The 19495-nt window shown below is 40.2% G+C and overlaps 1 protein-coding gene across 7 annotated transcripts in view; it reads left to right on the top strand.

The window, feature by feature from the left end:
• Positions 1-19495, top strand: part of kif16ba (kinesin family member 16Ba) — a 101869-nt gene that overhangs the window by 47170 nt on the left and 35204 nt on the right. The window contains exons 18-25 of one of the 7 annotated variants that reach the window (XM_066697201.1): positions 3278-3310; positions 3673-3726; positions 4209-5567; positions 6533-6691; positions 7278-7383; positions 9762-9812; positions 10300-10350; positions 17247-17369. In XM_066697201.1, coding sequence (XP_066553298.1) covers positions 3278-3310; positions 3673-3726; positions 4209-5567; positions 6533-6691; positions 7278-7383; positions 9762-9812; positions 10300-10350; positions 17247-17369 — 1936 coding nt within the window. Of the gene's footprint in view, positions 1-3277; positions 3311-3672; positions 3727-4208; positions 5568-6532; positions 6692-7277; positions 7384-9761; positions 9813-10299; positions 10351-11539; positions 16403-17246; positions 17370-19495 lie in introns of those variants that run through there. The other 6 variants (XM_066697197.1, XM_066697202.1, XM_066697198.1 and 3 more) reach the window with 6 other exon arrangements.

The following is a 19495-nucleotide window of genomic DNA, read 5'->3' as shown; positions in this document are numbered from 1 at the left end:
AAAAAAACACACACAAAAATGTTTTTTTCTCACTCACTTGTTTTGGTGAAATGGTAGCTTCATACTTCACTTGATGCTCAAGTTGACTTCATTTTATTTGTAAGCTGGATGAGTATATTTAATTTATTCATGTATAATGCTGTATAGCTTTTTATATTATTCCAAATGTGCTATCCCATGCTTCACCTGTTAGCTGTTAGAGAGCAGCAATTCATCTCATTAGAGATTAATGGATTTAGTCCAAGCTGAATCTTTCCTTGTGTTCATCACATCAGCTGCTGGTCTTGACCACAGTTACGCATCACTTTATGCGCTGTGATTTTTTTTTCCTCCTCTTCTCCCTTCTTGCAGTGTGACCTCAGTAGTACCCTACTCCAATTATATTAATTCAGTTCGTTCTCTCCTTGTATAATGCCTGTAGCCAGTGTAATGGGCCAAAGAGCATGAGCTTGAGAGATGTTCAGTCTCAGACCTAGGAAGATGAAAAGGAATATGACTGGTTTCAGTACTGAAGTAACCTTGGAAACCTTGGAATTAAAAGACAAGCTTTGTATACCGATGAGATCGGAGGCATGAAATATTCTCCCAAGCCGTATCGGTGCCTTTTGGTCATTTTCTGAATCAGTGACTGTACTTTTTTTTTTCTTTTTCCATCAAATAGTCTACTGTCTGCGGTTCAGTTAAAGTTTCTTCCTAAACGACTTTGTTGCAGTGTGTGCAATGTTAGACGGGGGAGTTTTCAATAAAACTATTTACATTGTATTGTCTATTAAACTATGCTTTTGACATTTGTGATCTTAAAATAAGAAACTTCATGAGGCAGAGAATATCTTCTCAAGTCTAAATCGCAGTCCTGCTTACTGCATTATGCCCTGTCTTTGAAGATCCTAGCTAAACTATTATGGCACATACGCAGAGCTTTGAAAATGTTCTTTGTCGGTTTTAATCTTCTTATGAAATTAAGCAGTTTGAGGAAAGAACAATGACTTTGGATCGAATAAATATTGCTGAAGTTTTTTTTCAGGTGATTCAAAATGGATTTATTTTAGCTCTTGCCATCAGTATTTCCATTATTATTATTTTCTTCTGATTTCATAGCACCATCTGTAGTCCAGATCTTCAGCTACGTTACCTTTCATAGTGCCAGTTAATTGCAGCTCTGGCTCTGTGAGGCTTAACATTTATACAAGGATGAGCCGGTGTAATGGCCTTGAACATGCTCTTTAGTTTTACTGAATGAAAGGGTGTCAGTGAGTTTAACATTTATTTACCTAAAGGAAACCAATAAGTAGTCTCAAAAAACAAATCTCATCTCTTCTGTAAATCAAACCACCACAAAGACTGGGATTTATAAAGGGTTAAAATTCAACACACTCTCCTGAAAATGTACCTTTACATCAGAAACCCTCTTTTTAATGATCAGCTATTATTAGTTATGCACTACTTGTATCCCACAAGTTCATGAATCCATGTAAAATCAATGGTACCCATGTTGAATGGAGTTTATTCTTTGTACTTTTTGGATTCCATCCGTAAACATGATATACAATAGTTCATTAAAATAATAAAAGCATATTGATTTCTCCATCTGCCTGTCTATCTGTCTGTCTATGTATGACATAATCAGAAGCAGTAGTCTTTGGATTAATAGTTTTTCCTTCCTCCTTCCTTGCTTTTAGTAAATGGCAAAGAAACTGCAATTTGCAGAATAATTCACACTTCCTGAGCTATAAGAGATGATGGCTGGTGTTAGCTGCCTGCTAAGTATTCCCAGCACCAGGTGGTATGTGAGCCCGTAGGTATGATAGACAAGTCTCTCCGAGCATGCTCTCCGGATACGAGAGTCCACTGGCTCTTCCTGAGAAAGCTTTGATTCACATCGGTGCGGCTTGACACAGTAGTCGTGCCGAGCTATAGTCACTGTGCAGGATGAATTTGCTTTAGTGTTATTGTAATACCTAGTCTTATGGAGCTATCAGGAAAGAACAAATGTCGAGAGACTAGTTCTATTGATTTTCGAATTTGATCGAGCTAGTTCATTTATAAATACAAGTGCAAAAGCTACTAGTTTGTAAATGAATCGCCTGTTTCAGTTGGTTTTAAAGCGAAAAGGACTTGAAGGACCAAATGAATATAAAATCACAGCCTGCAAAAATGCCTATTTGAAATCTAAGGAATTAAATCTATCACTGACATCACTATTTCTTAAACCCTCCTTAAGATGGAAAGTTGTTATATTATTGCATGACTCTGATTTAAATGTGTTGAAAGATAAGTTGCATATCAAGACATCATCTTTGTAGTATTATAGTTTAAAATCATTCTTGATATGCTAATGATCATTACACAAGCAATAAGGTATTGTAATTGTACAGATCTTGCAGTACAAGATTTCCCTTGTGCACATCTGGTTTATTGTCCTTTTTCCAGATGTTTCGATGTTGAAGACTGCTGTTTGTTGTATTGTACAGGCCCGCTTTAAAATGCGGACCATGTTCTGATGATAAGACTGAGTCCATTGCACTTCGATTGGATTTTCTTTCCTAAAATACTATCGGATAGAAGTTACTTTTCAGAAAAAAAGGTTATTAAATAAATTTGAAAAAAGAAAAATCAATAATGCCCTCTGAATATAACCATTGTCCAGAAAACATGTGAAGCCTGGCTTTCAAGGAACGAGAGGACCACAAACAAAGGACCTGATGTATGTTTGTAAAATCTTCCTCTCTGAACCTCAGACAACAGCCGAGGTGCTTAATCTTAATGACATCATGGATCAATCATAGCTCAGCAAAAGGTATGAAAGGAAGAAATTAAAACCCCGCATTGGAGGTTTCATTATTATGTCAAGGGTTGTGGAAATAGATTATCGTGTGCCACCCTGAGGTATTTCATATTATTTAGCATTTGACTGAGGTTTAGCTTGTGACATTTATGTAACTCTTTATTTTAATATAGAGAAAAGGGTAGTGGTTGAAAGCAGTAATTTATGGTTCTCTTAAGGTGTGCCTGTGTGTGTGTACCATATATAGTATATTAGATGTTTAAAAAAACATTGTGCTATTTGGCATGTTAAAATTTGCATTAACTACAGTCTTTTCTGACAGCTTTTTGGTTCTTTCCACCATATCATTTCCCCCAATTTGTTATCTGTACCTTTGCAATCGCTGTAAGAAAAGGCTGTCTGCATGCACATTTTGCAGCATGCTCTTTGATTAATATTTGACCCATGACTTGTTTTAATGGATGTCTTTGCTTTCCTTGAACCTCCTGGCAGTCTCTTCACTGTAAAGGGACCAATCTGTCTAAGGTAGACAAACCTAGTGTTTCTATATTGATTGCTTTGACTGCATGCAGCTAACCTAGCTTAAGAGATGCATTTATCTTGGTTGACTAGTACCTGAAACTGTAATGTTGGATTACATTGGCTCCCATCTCCATGTCACTTCATTTGGCTTATTTAGCGGCTTGTTTTGCGAAAATGGCTGTAATTGTAATAACTAAAGAGACGCTCATAACATTGTAAAAGCAGCTTTTTTTAAATTCACCTTCACGTTTGTGGGCTTGAGCAATCATATTCCATGACCACATTGTGGTATTTTCAGTCACACATGTTTTGTTAGCTAGAACTAAACCAATTAACAATAACCTACTTCCATGTACCATCTCTAGGTTGGAATTTGAAAGACAACAACGAGAGGAACTGGAGAAGTTGGAAAATAAAAGGTATGAATAAAAGTCTGTTTCTTGGGAGAACTTGTATTTATTTTATTATAAGACTTTGCAGATACACTACATCAGCTTAAGCAAAATGTGACTGATCAATTTATAATGTTGAAATTCCCAGTAGGTATCGTTAAAATGTTAAATCCTGCTACAAAATACAATACTGTACTATTTAAAGTGTTTTTTTTATTAATCTCCAGTTACAGTGCCGTATAATTTCAAGTATAGAGAGCATTTATTTACTTCTGCTCCATTCATTCGTGTATTCATCTACTGGTCAATATTTTAATAGGCCTACAGCACATGCTTTTCAATTAGTTCCAATTAGTACAATAAGCAATACAATTACTCTCATTAAAGTATTTTTATGTCCTTTCAGAAAGGGAGTATACTAGTACTAACGTAAAACTTAATGCAAGAAAATCCCCTGCCTACATTCAACTTGTAAAGTTTAATAATCACCCTTGGTCCATTAATTGCAGGAAACTGATCAAAGAGATGGAGGAGAAGCAGAAATGCGAGAAAGCGGAGCTGGAACGCATGCAGCAGGAGGTGGAGTCCCAGCGCAAGGAGTCCGAGCAGGTGCAGCTCCGGATCCGGAAACAGGAGGAGAGCCTCAAGAGACGGAGCCAGGACATCGAGAGCCGGCTGAAGGACCTGCTGGCCGAGAAGGAGCGCTTCGAGGAGGAGCGGCTGCGGGAGCAACAGGAGATGGAGCTGCAAAAGAAGAAGCAGGAAGAGGAGATCCACAGCCGGGTGCAGAAGGAGCAGGAGAGGCTGCAGGAGATCCACCAGAAGGAGAGGGCAGAGAAGATGGAGATCTTCCGGGAGCTGGATAAGCTGAAGAGGGAGAGGGACGAGCAGGCAGTCAAGCTGGAGCTGGAGAAGAGGCGTCTGGAGGAGCAGGAGCGAGACCAGCTGAGCTTGGTGTTCCGGCTGGAAGAGCAGCTGCGGGAGAAGCAGGAGATGATCAGCCTGCTGAAGATCGACGACGTGCAGAGGGTAGAGGGGGAGAAGAGGGTCCTGGAGGAGATAAGAGGGGTCCTCCTCAAGGCGAAAGAGGCCCGGCCTGATGGAGATGAGGAGCACGACGATGTGAGGGACGCCAAGCAGAGATACATGAGCTTCAAGGTGAAACAGCTGGAGCAGCTTCAGCACTTGGAGACGGGACTGTTTCAGCAAAAAGAGCACCTGGAGAAGGATATATTGAGCGAGCGCAAGGCTCTGGCTCACCTCCTCCAAAGCCATGAGGAACACCAGGAGCTGCTGAGGGAGACGCAGGAGAAAGGGTCTCTAGATGCGGCCAATGTGGTCCAGGAGAAAGAGCGGATTAAGCAAGCGGAGCAGCGCCTGCAGTACAAAGAGCGCCAGCTGCACTGTCTCACCGAGAACCACCTCCCCACCATCACAGAGGAGAAACATAGGTCCACCGAGATTGTGGAGAAGGGTCTGCCCGGGCTGGACAACACCTTGTACCAGATAGAGAAGGAGATTGAAGAGAAGGCAGAGCAGCTGGCCCTCTACTGCGCCAGCGCCGACCAACTGCAGCAGCTCCAGGAGACGTACGAGTTCACGGCCAACGTGGCCCGCCAGGAGGAGAAGGTGCGCAGGAAAGAGAAGGAGATCCTGCAGTCCAAGGAGAAGCAGCAGAGGGAGGCTCTGGAGCAGGCTGTGGCTAAGCTGGAGCGTAGGCACTCGGCCTTGCAGCGCCAGTCCACCATCGAGCTGGAGATCGAGGAGCAGAAACGGAAGTTGGCTTCGCTGAATCACAGTGAGGATCAAGTAGGGCTACAGGCCAGCCTGGAAGCCGAGCACAAAGCTCTGGAGCAGGACAGAGTCAGGTGTGTCTGGAGTTTACTGACCATATGAAGTGAAATTGCCTTCTAGTTTTTAAATAACATCTGTGCATCTGTTCATAACCTTATTTAACTCAAGTCATTAGTGTTAATCAGAAAGACAGGGAACTTCTGATTCTTTGTCACTTTAAGAGAAATTTACGGTTAATTTCTCCTGTGAACTCGCCCACTATCACTACCAGGATGACTTAAAGCCAAAACACTTCTAATGTCAAGGTGTTAAAAGGGTATTAGACTTTAAAAATGTGAATGCATTTTCACTGGCTGTTACACAGTTGAAGGTAATTTCACATCCTTCACACTGGACTGCTTTTTTAAGATCAGATTGTAGCCTGTTACAGACATGTGAAAGCATCATTTACTTCCCAGGCAGGCTTTCAATATGCGTGTGATGCTCGTATTTCCACCATCATGATTGATTAATTTTCATTACAATAAACTCAAATTAAAATTCCTTTTATACCAGAGACAAATATGCAGGCACAATCATTCCTCCAGCATTGTTCCATTAATAGCATTCTGCAACAGAAGAAAAACTGGGCTCACTCGAGGCTATCATTTAGCAAAGATACAAGAATGACAAACATATTTCATGTGGGGTTTAATTAATTAGCTACATATGAAATTATTTGGAATACACCTCATATTGTGTGATCAGGAACCTTCTGTTTGTCCTTGCAGGCAGTGATCAGAACTGGACTAAGAACTTCAATAGATAGCACTTTAGGAGTTTTAGTCTTTATTTTTGAAGTTACCAATGTTGCAGATATATATATATTCTTACTATATAAAGAAACCATGGCATGTCTTTTGTAAATTAGGATAATTTGTTACCGGTTTTACACACTGTGCAATATCAGCTATCACAGAAGGCCATTAATGTCCCGGATCAGAAATGTAGTAAGATTTAAAATGAGCAATAATGTGATTCTTTCTTTCCTGATACCTAGACTCGAGCGTGAAATTCAGCAGCTCAAAGAGAAGATCTGTGAGAACGATGGCGCTCTGAGGAACCTGTACACAGGAAGTGACGATAAACCGAGTCATAGCAGCTCACCTGTGAGTCCTAAACAACCCCTGCCAAGCCTGATGCCAGTTGTGGACGACCGGTAGGTGACTTTATATTGTTGATGTACAGTTCAGCCATTCACATGGTTGTTCAATTGAAAACAAAATAAAATTGTGTTTGTTAATTGACTGATTAGGTGGATGATGGCTATAACTATCATTTTTGAGGGCGATATGCTTTACAATACGATATACGATATAAGTTACATAAGCCAGGATGATGTTCTCTTGGTCTTTGTCTCCTTCTGTGTCCCTGGGTTTCCAATATAATCTTCTATACAAATCCACATGGGCAAACTCCATTTAATTTCACAGCTAGTTGAATGGCTTTATTCTCCTTCAGACATTTGCTCATCAAATCAAATAAATGGTTAAGAAATGCATTAACGGTATCATCTTATTTTGTCCATAAACAGTTTGAAGTCGGCAGCCCCATACGACGCAAAATAATTAAAATTTCTATTCAATACAAAAGACTGCAGCTGAATATAAACATAATTGCTTTGCTCTAGTTTGCCTCCTTGTAAATATCCTTGATATTAAATGCTTTCATTATAATAAAAATGAGAAGTATAATTTTTTTCCCTTTCAGCAAGCTTAATGAGTTGATCTTTTGTAATGAAACAGGATCAATGCGTACATTGAAGAAGAAGTACAAAGGAGGCTACAGAAGTTGAATCAGACGAATGGCGACAGTAACATCGAGCTTTCACTGTCAGCAGAAGCCTTGAAGGTAAATATATTCCTGGAGAGATGAGACATCCTCCCACGTCCTCACAGTCCTCACAGAAGGGGCTGCAACACAGAGCTCGTGGGAACCAGTTGGGATCTGATCAAAATGTTTAGAACACATTCAGTGACAGCTGGAGAAAAGGATTTTAGTTACGGGGAATAGAGACACAAAAACATTCCACTGTGTCACGCTGTCCACTCCAAGCAGGATTTCCTCCAGTAAACATTCATACGCTGGATACTTCAAAACAAATAACCAGAGCTGAGTATTTCAAAGCCCTGAAGAAATTCTATTTGATCCTTTTACTTCGGTGGCTTATTGTGTACCTTAAATACATAGAAGACCGTCCTATGGAAACATAAAGCATGAGAACCAGAGCTCTATAGAAGAATGAAAAGTGTATGATTGTGTCACTATTATGTATATTTTTAATTCACAGTGGCACTAAAACCTTAGATGGTGATATAAGCTAGATAGAGTTAGGATGGGCCCTGTGTTTGTGTTGGTCTCGACTGGGAGGTGGATGAAAGTTACAGTACATTAGTAAGGCTGATGTTTGTGGGGAACATGCTAAGAAACAATTCTGTGTAAAGAAATGCAGACTGTTGTCCTTGTTCTTTGCAACAGGCAACTTAAATTCTTCCCAACGGGAGTGTTCCCGAATGAAGACAGCAGTTTATTAGGCAGGCAATGACACCTTGTAAGGTTCAGGAAGCAGAGCGATATAAGTACTTGACAGATACAGTGAGGGAAAAAAGTATTTGATCCCCTGCTGATTTTGTATGTTTGCCCACTGACAAAGAAATGATCAGTCTATAATTTTAATGGTCGGTGTATTTTAACAGTGAGAGACAGAATAACAACAACAAAATCCAGAAAAACGCTTTTCAAAAAAGTTATACATTGATTTGCATGTTAATGAGGGAAATAAGTATTTGACCCCTTCGACTTAGTACTTGGTGGCAAAACCCTTGTTGGCAATCACAGAGGTCAGACGTTTCTTGTAGTTGGCCACCAGGTTTGCACACATCTCAGGAGGGATTTTGTCCCACTCCTTCTTTGCAGATCCTCTCCAAGTCATTAAGGTTTCGAGGCTGACGTTTGGCAACTTGAACCTTCAGCTCCCTCCACAGATTTTCTATGGGATTAAGGTCTGGAGACTGGCTAGGCCACTCCAGGACCTTAATGTGCTTCTTCTTGAGCCACTCCTTTGTTGCCTTGGCTGTGTGTTTTGGGTCATTGTCATGCTGGAATACCCATCCATGACCCATTTTCAATGCCCTGGCTGAGGGAAGGAGGTTCTCACCCAAGATTTGACAGTACATGGCCCCGTCCATCGTCCCTTTGATGTGGTGCAGTTGTCCTGTCCCCTTAGCAGAAAAACACCCCCAAAGCATAATGTTTCCACCTCCATGTTTGACGGTGGGGATGGTGTTCTTGGGGTCATTCCTCCTCCTCCAAATACGGCAAGTTGAGTTGATGCCAAGGAGCTCGATTTTGGTCTCATCTGACCACAACACTTTCACCCAGTTCTCCTCTGAATCATTCAGATGTTCATTGGCAAACTTCAGACGGGCCTGTACATGTGCTTTCTTGAGCAGGGGGACCTTGCAGGCGCTGCAGGATTTCAGTCCTTCACGGCGTAGTGTGTTACCAATTGTTTTCTTGGTGACTATGGTCCCAGCTGCCTTGAGATCATTAACAAGATCCTCCCGTGTAGTTCTGGGCTGATTCCTCACCGTTCTCATGATCATTGAAACTCCACGAGGTGAGATCTTGCATGGAGCCCCAGACCGAGGGAGACTGACAGTTATTTTGTGTTTCTTCCATTTGCGAATAATCGCACCAACTGTTGTCACCTTCTCACCAAGCTGCTGGGCGATGGTCTTGTAGCCCATTCCAGCCTTGTGTAGGTCTACAATCTTGTCCCTGACATCCTTGGACAGCTCTTTGGTCTTGGCCATGGTGGAGAGTTTGGAATCTGATTGATTGATTGCTTCTGTGGACAGGTGTCTCTCCTTTAAGAGAGTGCTCCTAATCTCAGCTCGTTACCTGTACACCTGGGAGCCAGAAATCTTGCTGATTGATAGGGGATCAAATACTTATTTCCCTCATTAACATGCAAATCAATTTATAACTTTTTTGAAATGCGTTTTTCTGGATTATTTTGTTGTTATTCTGTCTCTCACTGTTAAAATACACCTACCATTAAAATTATAGACTGATCATTTCTTTGTCAGTGGGCAAACGTACAAAATCAGCAGGGGATCAAATACTTTTTTTGATCATATCTATCATTAGCAGTCACCTCTCTGGGGATGTTGAAAAATAATAAGTCAATAAAAGTATGTAAATGAAGTCCTTCTCCTCTTCTGCAGGAGGAAGAGAAGTCTAATACTGATGGTAGCTCTCTTAAATTAACAGATGAGGTAAGTATATAGCATCTACCAAACACTCTGCACATGCAGCGCGTCTCTGAGAGCGTGTTATGTAAATGGATCAATCGTTCTCAAATGTGCCCCCCACTCAGGCAAGCACAGAACCGGTTGCATAATACTGGCAACACTTGCCTTTCGTCTTTGTGAAGTAATGTTACAGATGTTGGCAGTCGTGTAAAATGTGTTTGATATGTTACACAAGCCTATAAGGTGCTTTTTCAGTGCTTGCCGAGGCATTAAATTCCTTGAAATGAGAGCTAATGACATTGCGCAGATTCAAACCAGCCATCTGCAGACTGCAGAGCCGAACCTGCACTCAAACTGCAGGCCTGTACTGGTGGGTGGATTCACGCAGGACCCAGATGCATGCATTTTTAATAATCAGCTTCTCGATTATCTACACTTCATGCTCTCCCTTACCAGCTTTTTTATATATTAAAATACATATATACAAAACATATTCTCTATTACTTTACAGGAAGACGAGCTGCCACACAACGGGGCTGATCCACGTAAACTAAAATACGAGGTAGGCACGAATTATTTTAAGATTTTGCTGGGGGGATGGGATGGGTGTGCGGGTGATTGGGACCAAATACGACCTAATTACATGCGTTTGCCAATCAAGAATAATTTCACAATCCAATAACTTGTATAGTGAATTATCTTAGCAAAATTAAAGGACCCACAACACAATCTTTGCTTGCTGTTCATCCTCTGCTTTTCTCCACGTTGGTGTGCTTGAGTTGATCGGGATGGTGTTGGCCTTTTTGTTTCCTCTTTCCGTAGCAGTATCCCATTTTTTTTGTAGAGGCTGCTGTTTTTTTCTTTGACAATGCAGTGACGTAACATTTTTAAACCCTTACATCCTTACAGATCCCCTATATTAGAAGCTAGTTGAGCTCAGTTGAGCTCCGTATAAGTGTTTGTAGGCTAACTTCGTGAAAGGAAATGAAGAGGAGGCAGGAAAGTAAACCTCCCTGGCTGTGATTTTGCAGTATATTATTATCATGGGGTTTTGTTGAGTCAGGACTGCTGCCAGCAGGTGTCGCTCAGACATAGTGATGCACCAGAATACATTAAACATCGGCTTTTTATTCTTTTTTTTATTTTATTTTTTGATTCAGGTATATCTATTTTTGTGTAAGTCCACTCTTAATGTAGTTAGTCATTTGGTTCAATACATCTGCAGGTACATGGATAAATTCATGGATTCGTACACACTGAGAAAGTAGCTAGGAACAAAGTGTACCCTTTCCACAACATGAGAAATCTTAGCTAATAAATTCACAAAGAGACTAAAATGAAATGCATCAGTGAAATGGATCTAAAGGTTACAAACCACATTTATGGAACGATTCAGCAAATGTTTCCAATAAAAAAGTGACAAAATGTACAATATTATGAAGTGGAAACACAGAGATGGATTAGCTAATGCATTATGATCAATAGCATTTTCAAGGAGTGTATATTTGAAGGCTGTCAAAACGAGCAGAGCCAAGAAAAATGGATACTGTATGGATTCTTCAGAGGATCTAAAAATGAAAAACTTAATCTTCCTCTATTAAAATAACTGTCTTCTTCTTCTACCTTGTTCTATACTTCAAAAAAATGGAAAAATCTGCAACATAAAACAATCATCAATAGATTAATAACGCAAGCATTTAACTGGAAATCTTATCATTGAGCTTAAGCCAAAGAACCCTCTTTTCACACAGACAAACCCCATCCCCACGCCATGGCCTAGCTTCCCATCTCTACCTGGAGCGGTTACTGCTTTTCTCAGGGACTCTGAAAAAAGACCAGGATCTGAAGAACAGGAGGGGATACGTTGTCTTAATGAGCCATGCTGGCCGTGTGATTGGGGCTATGATAATGACATGGAAAAGGGTCACATTGCCGAGGAGAAGAAAACTGTGACAAAACAGACTGCGAAAGAATGGGATTTGTCACCTCATAAATCAACCGGTGATGAAATACCAGTGGAATTGCGAGGGGGACTGAAGCCACATCAGAATAACTATGATTGGGACGCGGCAAAAGTTCAGCTGTGGAAATACACATCCGTCTTCGTAGGGAGTGATGGAAATAGCAGCAATCTGTGTCATGCACATATAATACAAACTAACAAGAGTACAGATGTCCTAGCTGACTTAAGGCATTGTTGCTCAGAGTCTGAACCTGGAGGGACCTTGTTAGACGATTTGACCAACCAACATCTTGCTAATGTAGAGATTGAGCAAGGAAACGCTGATAGCCTGGGTCTCCCTGAGGCCAGAATAGACTCTGAAAGCCCTGCACAGGAGCACAGCCCATCAATTGAAATCCCTGTTGAGGGCCAATTTGGCCACTCTGTGATCTCCTGCGTCTCCTTTGAGAATGAGTCTGGGAGAGGGCAGAGGAGCTTTTCGCAGACCGAAATTGTTTCTCCAGATCTCGAAACGGAGCAGAACTATGGCCTTGGGTATTTTGTTAGCAAGCTCTCTTGCATGTACAAAGACGCTAGCCGTCATCTGCAAAACACTCAGAAAGTTATTAAGCAGGTTAGAGAGGGAGACTTCCAGAGCCGCAGCAGCTGGTACGAGCAAATGTATTCGGCAATAAAAGAGCTGCCGTTTGTACAGCGGATACGTCTTGAAGTGACTTTAAAACCAGATATCAGGCAGACAAATGCATGTTTCTCCGACTCGCCCAGAATTCATCTGTATGAGATCAGTAAGCCTGCTAATATATTACCATCAGAGAGTATCACAGGGTGTCTTGGATCACCAGTGAGTTCTGTGACAGCGTATAAAAGTGAAAATCTTCAAGTGTTCTGCCAAAGGCTAGTACAATATCCTGGGGACCTCCTTAGGCTGCAAACTCTCCCTGTGCAAAAGTTGTTAACCTGCCTGGGCTGTGTTTTACCACTACCTTATAAGCCACTCCATGGCATATATTGGGTGGCAGTGGCTAATTGTGAGCAGCCTGTCCCGCAGCCTGGCGTTGTGCTGCTCTATGGCTCGGTCCTGTATGCAGTCACATCCAATTCCAGCTTGCAGAATAACAACGGCCACTTTTTGGCAATATTCCACGAGCTCTCTCTGGAGCTGATTAAGGAAATCCACATCGGTTTTGCTGGCCAAAATGTTAGACTTCTCGGGCCTACGGAAAACAGCATATTGACCATCTGTACTTTCAACAAGCACTTGTCCCAAGAACTATGTCGGACTCTGTTAAGAGTTGTATCCTGCAAATCGGCCAACTATAAAAGCCACCCCCTTCTACAAGCAGACCTGATGCAGCTCTCCCTGGACTGGAGGTCTGACGCTCCGGACCTCCTCCTGCCTGGGGGCCTTCTTGTCACCTGCAAATTCAAGAAGATCCTCGCCGACCTAGTTTATGTGCTTCACGGCAATATGGTGAAAGACAAACCCTCTCTGGGGGATGTCAACCTGCTTCTGTACACGACTGTGGTGGCAGAGGTGACATCCCACACGCACAGCACATCCTTCACTCAGTTTGTCCTCACCGACACGCAGGTCGGGCTTGTGCAAGAAGACAGCGTGTTCTTTCCCCTCCCAGACTCTATCGTCATGGTGCCGAAAAGAGCCCAGTTCGATAAGATTGTGCTGCGCAGCCGTTCGGACCTCAGGTGTGTTCTGGTTGCCGACAAGGAGAACTCCACGAAGCTGGAGCTGGTGTTTGTGAAGAGTGCGGAGAGTCGATCACAGCCACCGCAACACAAAGGTCAAGATAGAAACCGAATGGAGGTCATCCCATCTCAGCACGGTGGAAATGTACCCCTGCACTCCGAAGTCTGGAAATTAACTTTTGGCACCACAGAAGAGGCGGCTTTTCTGATTCATAACTTGTCCAGCGCATGATAAAATGTCTAGTGAAATAATTACTACCGCCAAATCAAATAAATACGTAAACTGATATGAAATGTAGAAGTGAATTTCTGAACCTCATAACATTGTAAGGGATTTTTGGGTTTGTTTGTTATTGAATAAGAAATATACGACAGCATTTAGGAGCCAAGTGTATTTGCTTATTTAAAGATTACATCTCTAGAAATTCACTCTGGTTTTATTCCAGCACGTTATTAAACACGGATTCATTGCTTGTTTTCTTGTGGGTATTGTATATCTTGGAAAAACACAGCTGTAAGCATGAGAGAAAAGGAAAAAAAAGGCATTTAAAGAATACATTTCTTTTTATACCAGTGTGCATAGCTGAAAAATCATTCTTAGCACCTGTTTTGTAAGATAAAGGTTTAAAGATCGTCTACATGCTGTTGTTCCCTGTACTGCCATTGAGAATGACGTTTGCAGACATTTTTAAAAGCTCTGGAAATAATAACAGTGGGGAGAAAGAAGAACAGAATGTTTCCCACGTTGCTTATTTTTCCCCATTCTCATTCAAATTGACAGACACTGCTTTGTGACTAATTACACCCATTGCAGATCTCACAGCTGACAATAAATGTAAACTGATGTCCGATTGGAATTTTTACCTTGACGGCAATTGTGCTGTTTGGTAAAATTTGTAAGCAGTGGGAGGCCAGAGAAGAAAATAATGAATCCTGCAGGGATTGAAGTTGACGTACCATCATTTTTTTAATATATATATATATATAATTGTCAGTAATAAGAAAAATAAATACATATCATGCAATTTTATCTAGTCAATGGTTAAGCTGTTGAACTTCTGGATTACCCCCCTCCCCCCAAAAAAAAGATTGATTGAATTAATATTTAATTGAGTAGATCCTATCCTCAAAAACTGAAAGCACTTTGTATAGTTTTCCAATTAATACCACAAACAATTTTGCAACTCTCCATTTCACATGTGTACCCACACTCCTGCAATTGCCTGTTTTATTACTGCCTTTCAGTATAGCATGAATTAGGTTTTTAACAATCAAACTAATTATGGGATGAGACCGTCTGCTACAAAGTATTGTTATGGCCATTTTGTTTTTATTTTATGTTTGGCCATTTTTAAACACGTTTCATTTGAATCCAAAGAGGAATATCATTTTTTGCACTGCCACACCTTTTTCCCCATGCTTTGTAACTGATGGATACACATTTGTGCCAATTTGAAAGATGTACATACAAATTGCTATTTAAACTAAATCACCACCCTTTCCAATTATAGCATATGCATTTTATGTTTGCTGCCACAGAGAATTAAAACATCTTCTTTTTTTTTTTTTTTTTAGGGAAAGATTATACACTTTAGAAGTAGGTTACAAATGACTTGGATGAAAAACTTCAGAAAACATGATTAAACAGCAGAACATTAAATGGCCAGTGTTTTATAATATTTACATATACATTACTAATATAGCTGCATAGCATAATATAATGCATAGTGCTTTTAATCTTTCAACAAAATGAGCTAAGTAGAGTATGTGAATCATCACTGGTTGTTTGGTTAGCATTTCAGAATACTGAGAAATATAAAGCACACCTGCTTTTGTTTTGCTTTATGTTATTGGTTTTCTTTTTCTTTATTTATGCAGAAAAAATGGTACATTAAAGTGGAAGGAATGTTAATTAAATGTAATAGATCAAATGCTACTTATTTTAATTTCAGTGTGTTGTGTTTGTTTGCATATAAACCTCTTCCTTTTGTGTGTGTTGACTGATGTGAATGAAAATAGAGCTCTTCTGGGTTTAATTATTTGAGTATAACAATATAATATATGTGACACAGTTATGCAGATCACTTATTTTAGTATTAACTTGCCTACAGCCCAAAATGTTTTAGTTTATTTATACACAATCTAACATTTATTGTATGAGTATTATTATTTTATTATAATTAAAACTGGTTTGGTTTACTCATCCACCCATCGCAAATCGCAGACCTTCTCATTTCTGTTGTGCACACCAGCCATCAAGTCATCAGTTTGTAATTTATTGTTGGCAGGTGTGTCAAAGTTCGCCATTGGCCCACATTCATAAATACAGTTAAGGGCACAGGATACAAGTGATTTATGCTTTTGTAACCTTATATAATGGATTAGTTTCAGGTCTAATTGGTAATCTCTGTACATGAGGTGTTGTATTGTAATTTGTGAGTTCGTAAATTGGTGTATTTCTATGGACTTATATTGATACATTAAAAGGAAATTACTACATCTTTCTGGACAGATGTTCAAAAGCCTGCGTTGTTACAATAGGAGTCTACAAATCATTTTACTACTCACTATTCAAGCAATTTAGGACCCAAGGAGCTATCTTATTTTCTTAAGAATTCAGCATTGATTTGGTGGCTGAATGTTGCGCATTTCTTCATATTGAATTTCAAATCCAAATGTGCGGTTTCCTTACTGTGCTACTCCTTATTGTATCCTCAGGATAAAGGCTGTTAATAATTTTTTATACCTGAACTTCTAGAGTTTAAGTATAAAAGGAGTGGTAATGGTGAGCCATTTCATTGCAGTGAATAGAAATGTATGAAAATGATATGCTCTGATGAATAAATTGACTTCACTTGTGTTAATGCACTTAGACGTGGCATTAAGTAATCAGAGATCATGTCGTGTTTATGTAAAGAAATTTAAATAAAGATCTTCTTTATCTGGACTTTCACTCTGGCCCTTTTCATTTTTGAAGCTTTGCTGGTTCGGTGTCTTTCTGCTGCTGTTATTTTTATACATTGTTGGGTTTGGAATATTTTGGTAATAAAAGCTTCAGTTCAACGAGAATATAAATGCAAATCACACATCTACATATGTCAGACACAGACACAGAACAAGCACATGAAAAAAGGAAACGGCTGAGGGGCTGTCTGAAAACTGTCTATACATTTATATGCAAATAGTCTTTAGGATGGTGGTGTATTTAAAATATACATGTGTTCTCTATACCCGCTGTTTCATAACCGTCGAATAAGTACTCTTTTTCAATTCAGCCGCCAGTTTCACAATACTGCTGGCGTTTATGCATGGATACTCGTGTGTTATGTGGGTCGCTCGAGAGTACTTGCAACTGCAGTGTTTAAGTGGCTCAGAATATGTAAGGAATCACAGTGTTGCATGTGTGTTTTTCCAGTCCTGCCAACTAGATTTCATATGACTGGCACCCCGGTTCAGAATACACTGGCGTGGAATATGCCAGCACTTAACTGAAAATCTGTCATCTTCCTACTGTAGAGACAAAGGGCAAAACAAGATTAGTATGAATAATAACCTGTATGGGCATATTTTTAACACTGTGCTTGTATTTAAGGAATTCAGTATTCCCTATGTATGTGAGATTTCACCTATAGAAATCAATGGGACTAATTGTATGTGGAAAAACTTGCTCTTTATCTCCCTGGGCACATGTTTTGCATCAGATCTGAAACTGTCAACGTGTTGTGCATTATTATACGTATTACTGATCCTCTTTACCCTTCGCTCTTCCTTTCTGGTACTTACTTTGGCAGCGACTTGTTTCTCGTCCTCTGGGAGCCAATCCAGACAGCCTGAAGGACCCGGTTAAAATTGGCATCCCTCGCTATGTGCTGCGCGGCCAGGGTAAAGATGAGCACTATGAGTTTGAAGTAAAGGTGAGTATTAATCTCGATTTAGTCTTATTTCTGGTCTCATTTGTAAATGACAATCTTTATGGACTGTTTATTTATTTTATTTTTTATTGATTTCTTATTACCCAAAATGACCAAGCAGGAGTGAAAATTATCTTTTTTTTTTTGCGGAGTAATTTGCACATCTAAATAACCCGCGTATTCAGCATTGAAGTGCCCAGGCAGGTCTTCAAACACATTTCCCATCTTGAATGAGTGGTGCTATTCAGCACAGCAAATTACTGGTTGAATTGTGCAATCAGGTTTCACTTATCAAAAGACTATAGGTTAGAGAACAGCACATGAATGCCAGCAGATACTTTGCTTTTGAGAAATGAGTTTTTTAACATGGAAAAAATAGCTCTACTCTAAGAAGGGTTTCTTTATCGGCAGTACTTGTTTTTAACATTTAATTAGTATTAGTTGCATCATCTTCAAATTCTGTCATCTGGAGTTAGTGAATAAAGTAGTCTTCAAACATGTAAATTTGCTTAAGATTGCAGATACTGCTATTATTACACACACACACACACACACACACACACACACATATATATATATATCCACCGATTAGCCATAACATTATGACCACCTGCCTAATATTGTGTAGGTCCCCCTTTTGCCGCCAAAACAGCCCTGACCCGTCGAAGCATGGACTCCACTAAACCTCTGAAGGTGTGCTGTGGTATCTGGCACCAAGACGTTAGCAGCAGATCCTGTAAGTTGTGAGGTGGGGCCTCCATGGATCGGACTTGTTTGTCCAGCACATCCCACAGATGCTCGATTGGATTGAGATCTGGGGAATTTGGAGGCCAAGCCAACACCTTGAACTTGTGATTCATAAGACCAGGCCACCTTCTTCCATTGCTCCATGGTCCAGTTCTGATGCTCACGTGCCCATTGTAGGTGCTTTCGGCAGTGGACAGGGGTCAGCATGGGCACCCTGACTGGTCTGCGGCTACGCAGCCCCATACGCAACAAACTGCGCTGCACTGTGTGTTCTGACACCTTTCTATCAGAACCAGCATTCACTTTTTCAGCAATTTGAGCTACAGTAGCTCGTCTGTTGGATCGGACCACATGGGCCAGCCTTCGCTCCCCACGTGTATCAATGAGCCTTGGCCGCCCATGACCCTGTTGCCATAATGTTATGGCTGATCGGTGCGGTGTATATATATAGGTGTGTATGTACTTGAAATCAAATGAAAAGTGAAAATGGGATGCAGTACATTTAGAAGGGCACTGTATTGAAAGAAAGTCTTTGGTCAATTTGATCAATACATACTACCAGTGTTCACTCAACCTGGTCACTAAATGCAAAAATGATACAGCAACTGCAAACAACACAAGGAATCATGGGAAAATGTATACGTGGAATAACAAGAAAAGACAAAAAAACAAAGAAATTGATCAGAGAACAAACAAAAGTGTGTGGCATCATTGAAAGTGTTAATATGACAAGGGACTGGACACTTTGCAAAATGAATTGACAAAAGATGGACAACGTAAGTTATAGAACGGATCCCAAGAGGTGAAAAGAAACTTGGAAGGAGACCACATAAAAATTGGGAAGATGAAGTAATGGCATGACCTAGAAAATAGATGCTGAACATGGAAATGAGGGGAAATATCTGGGGGAGGCCTTCATTCAGCAGTGGATCGATAAAGACTGCCACTTCTGCTTATGATGATGATGTAATAACAGATTCAAGTATTACAGTTATGTCATCATGCATTCTGTCAGTTCATTTTTGTCTTTAATTCTAATATGTTACTTGGCCTTGTAGAGAGTAAATATTTCCACAACTATTAAAGATTGAGAGGTGTTAAACTCTATGGCAACAGTGATAAGGTGGACATAGCTTTTAAATATAAATGGTAACATTTCATTAGGGCATATAGGTGATACTTTCATCTTATAGGATTGTGTGTTTATTATGGAACAGGTAACCCTTAGTTACTCAAAGAAGCAAGCTTTCCCCATTGTGTTTTCACATCTTCTCATTCCTAGGGAGGTTTTAATATTATTAACTAAATACGTCATTGTTATTTCTTGCTCTCTATGGCTCTTTTGTGTTTTTCTTCCACCAGGGCTAAAAGCTTTTCTAAAA

This window comes from Amia ocellicauda, chromosome 23 (assembly GCF_036373705.1).
Source record: "Amia ocellicauda isolate fAmiCal2 chromosome 23, fAmiCal2.hap1, whole genome shotgun sequence".
In the NCBI taxonomy this organism is placed as follows: Eukaryota; Metazoa; Chordata; class Actinopteri; order Amiiformes; family Amiidae; genus Amia; species Amia ocellicauda.
The sequence above is the reverse complement of the archived record's forward strand: the minus strand, read 5'-3'. Positions and strand labels throughout refer to the sequence as shown.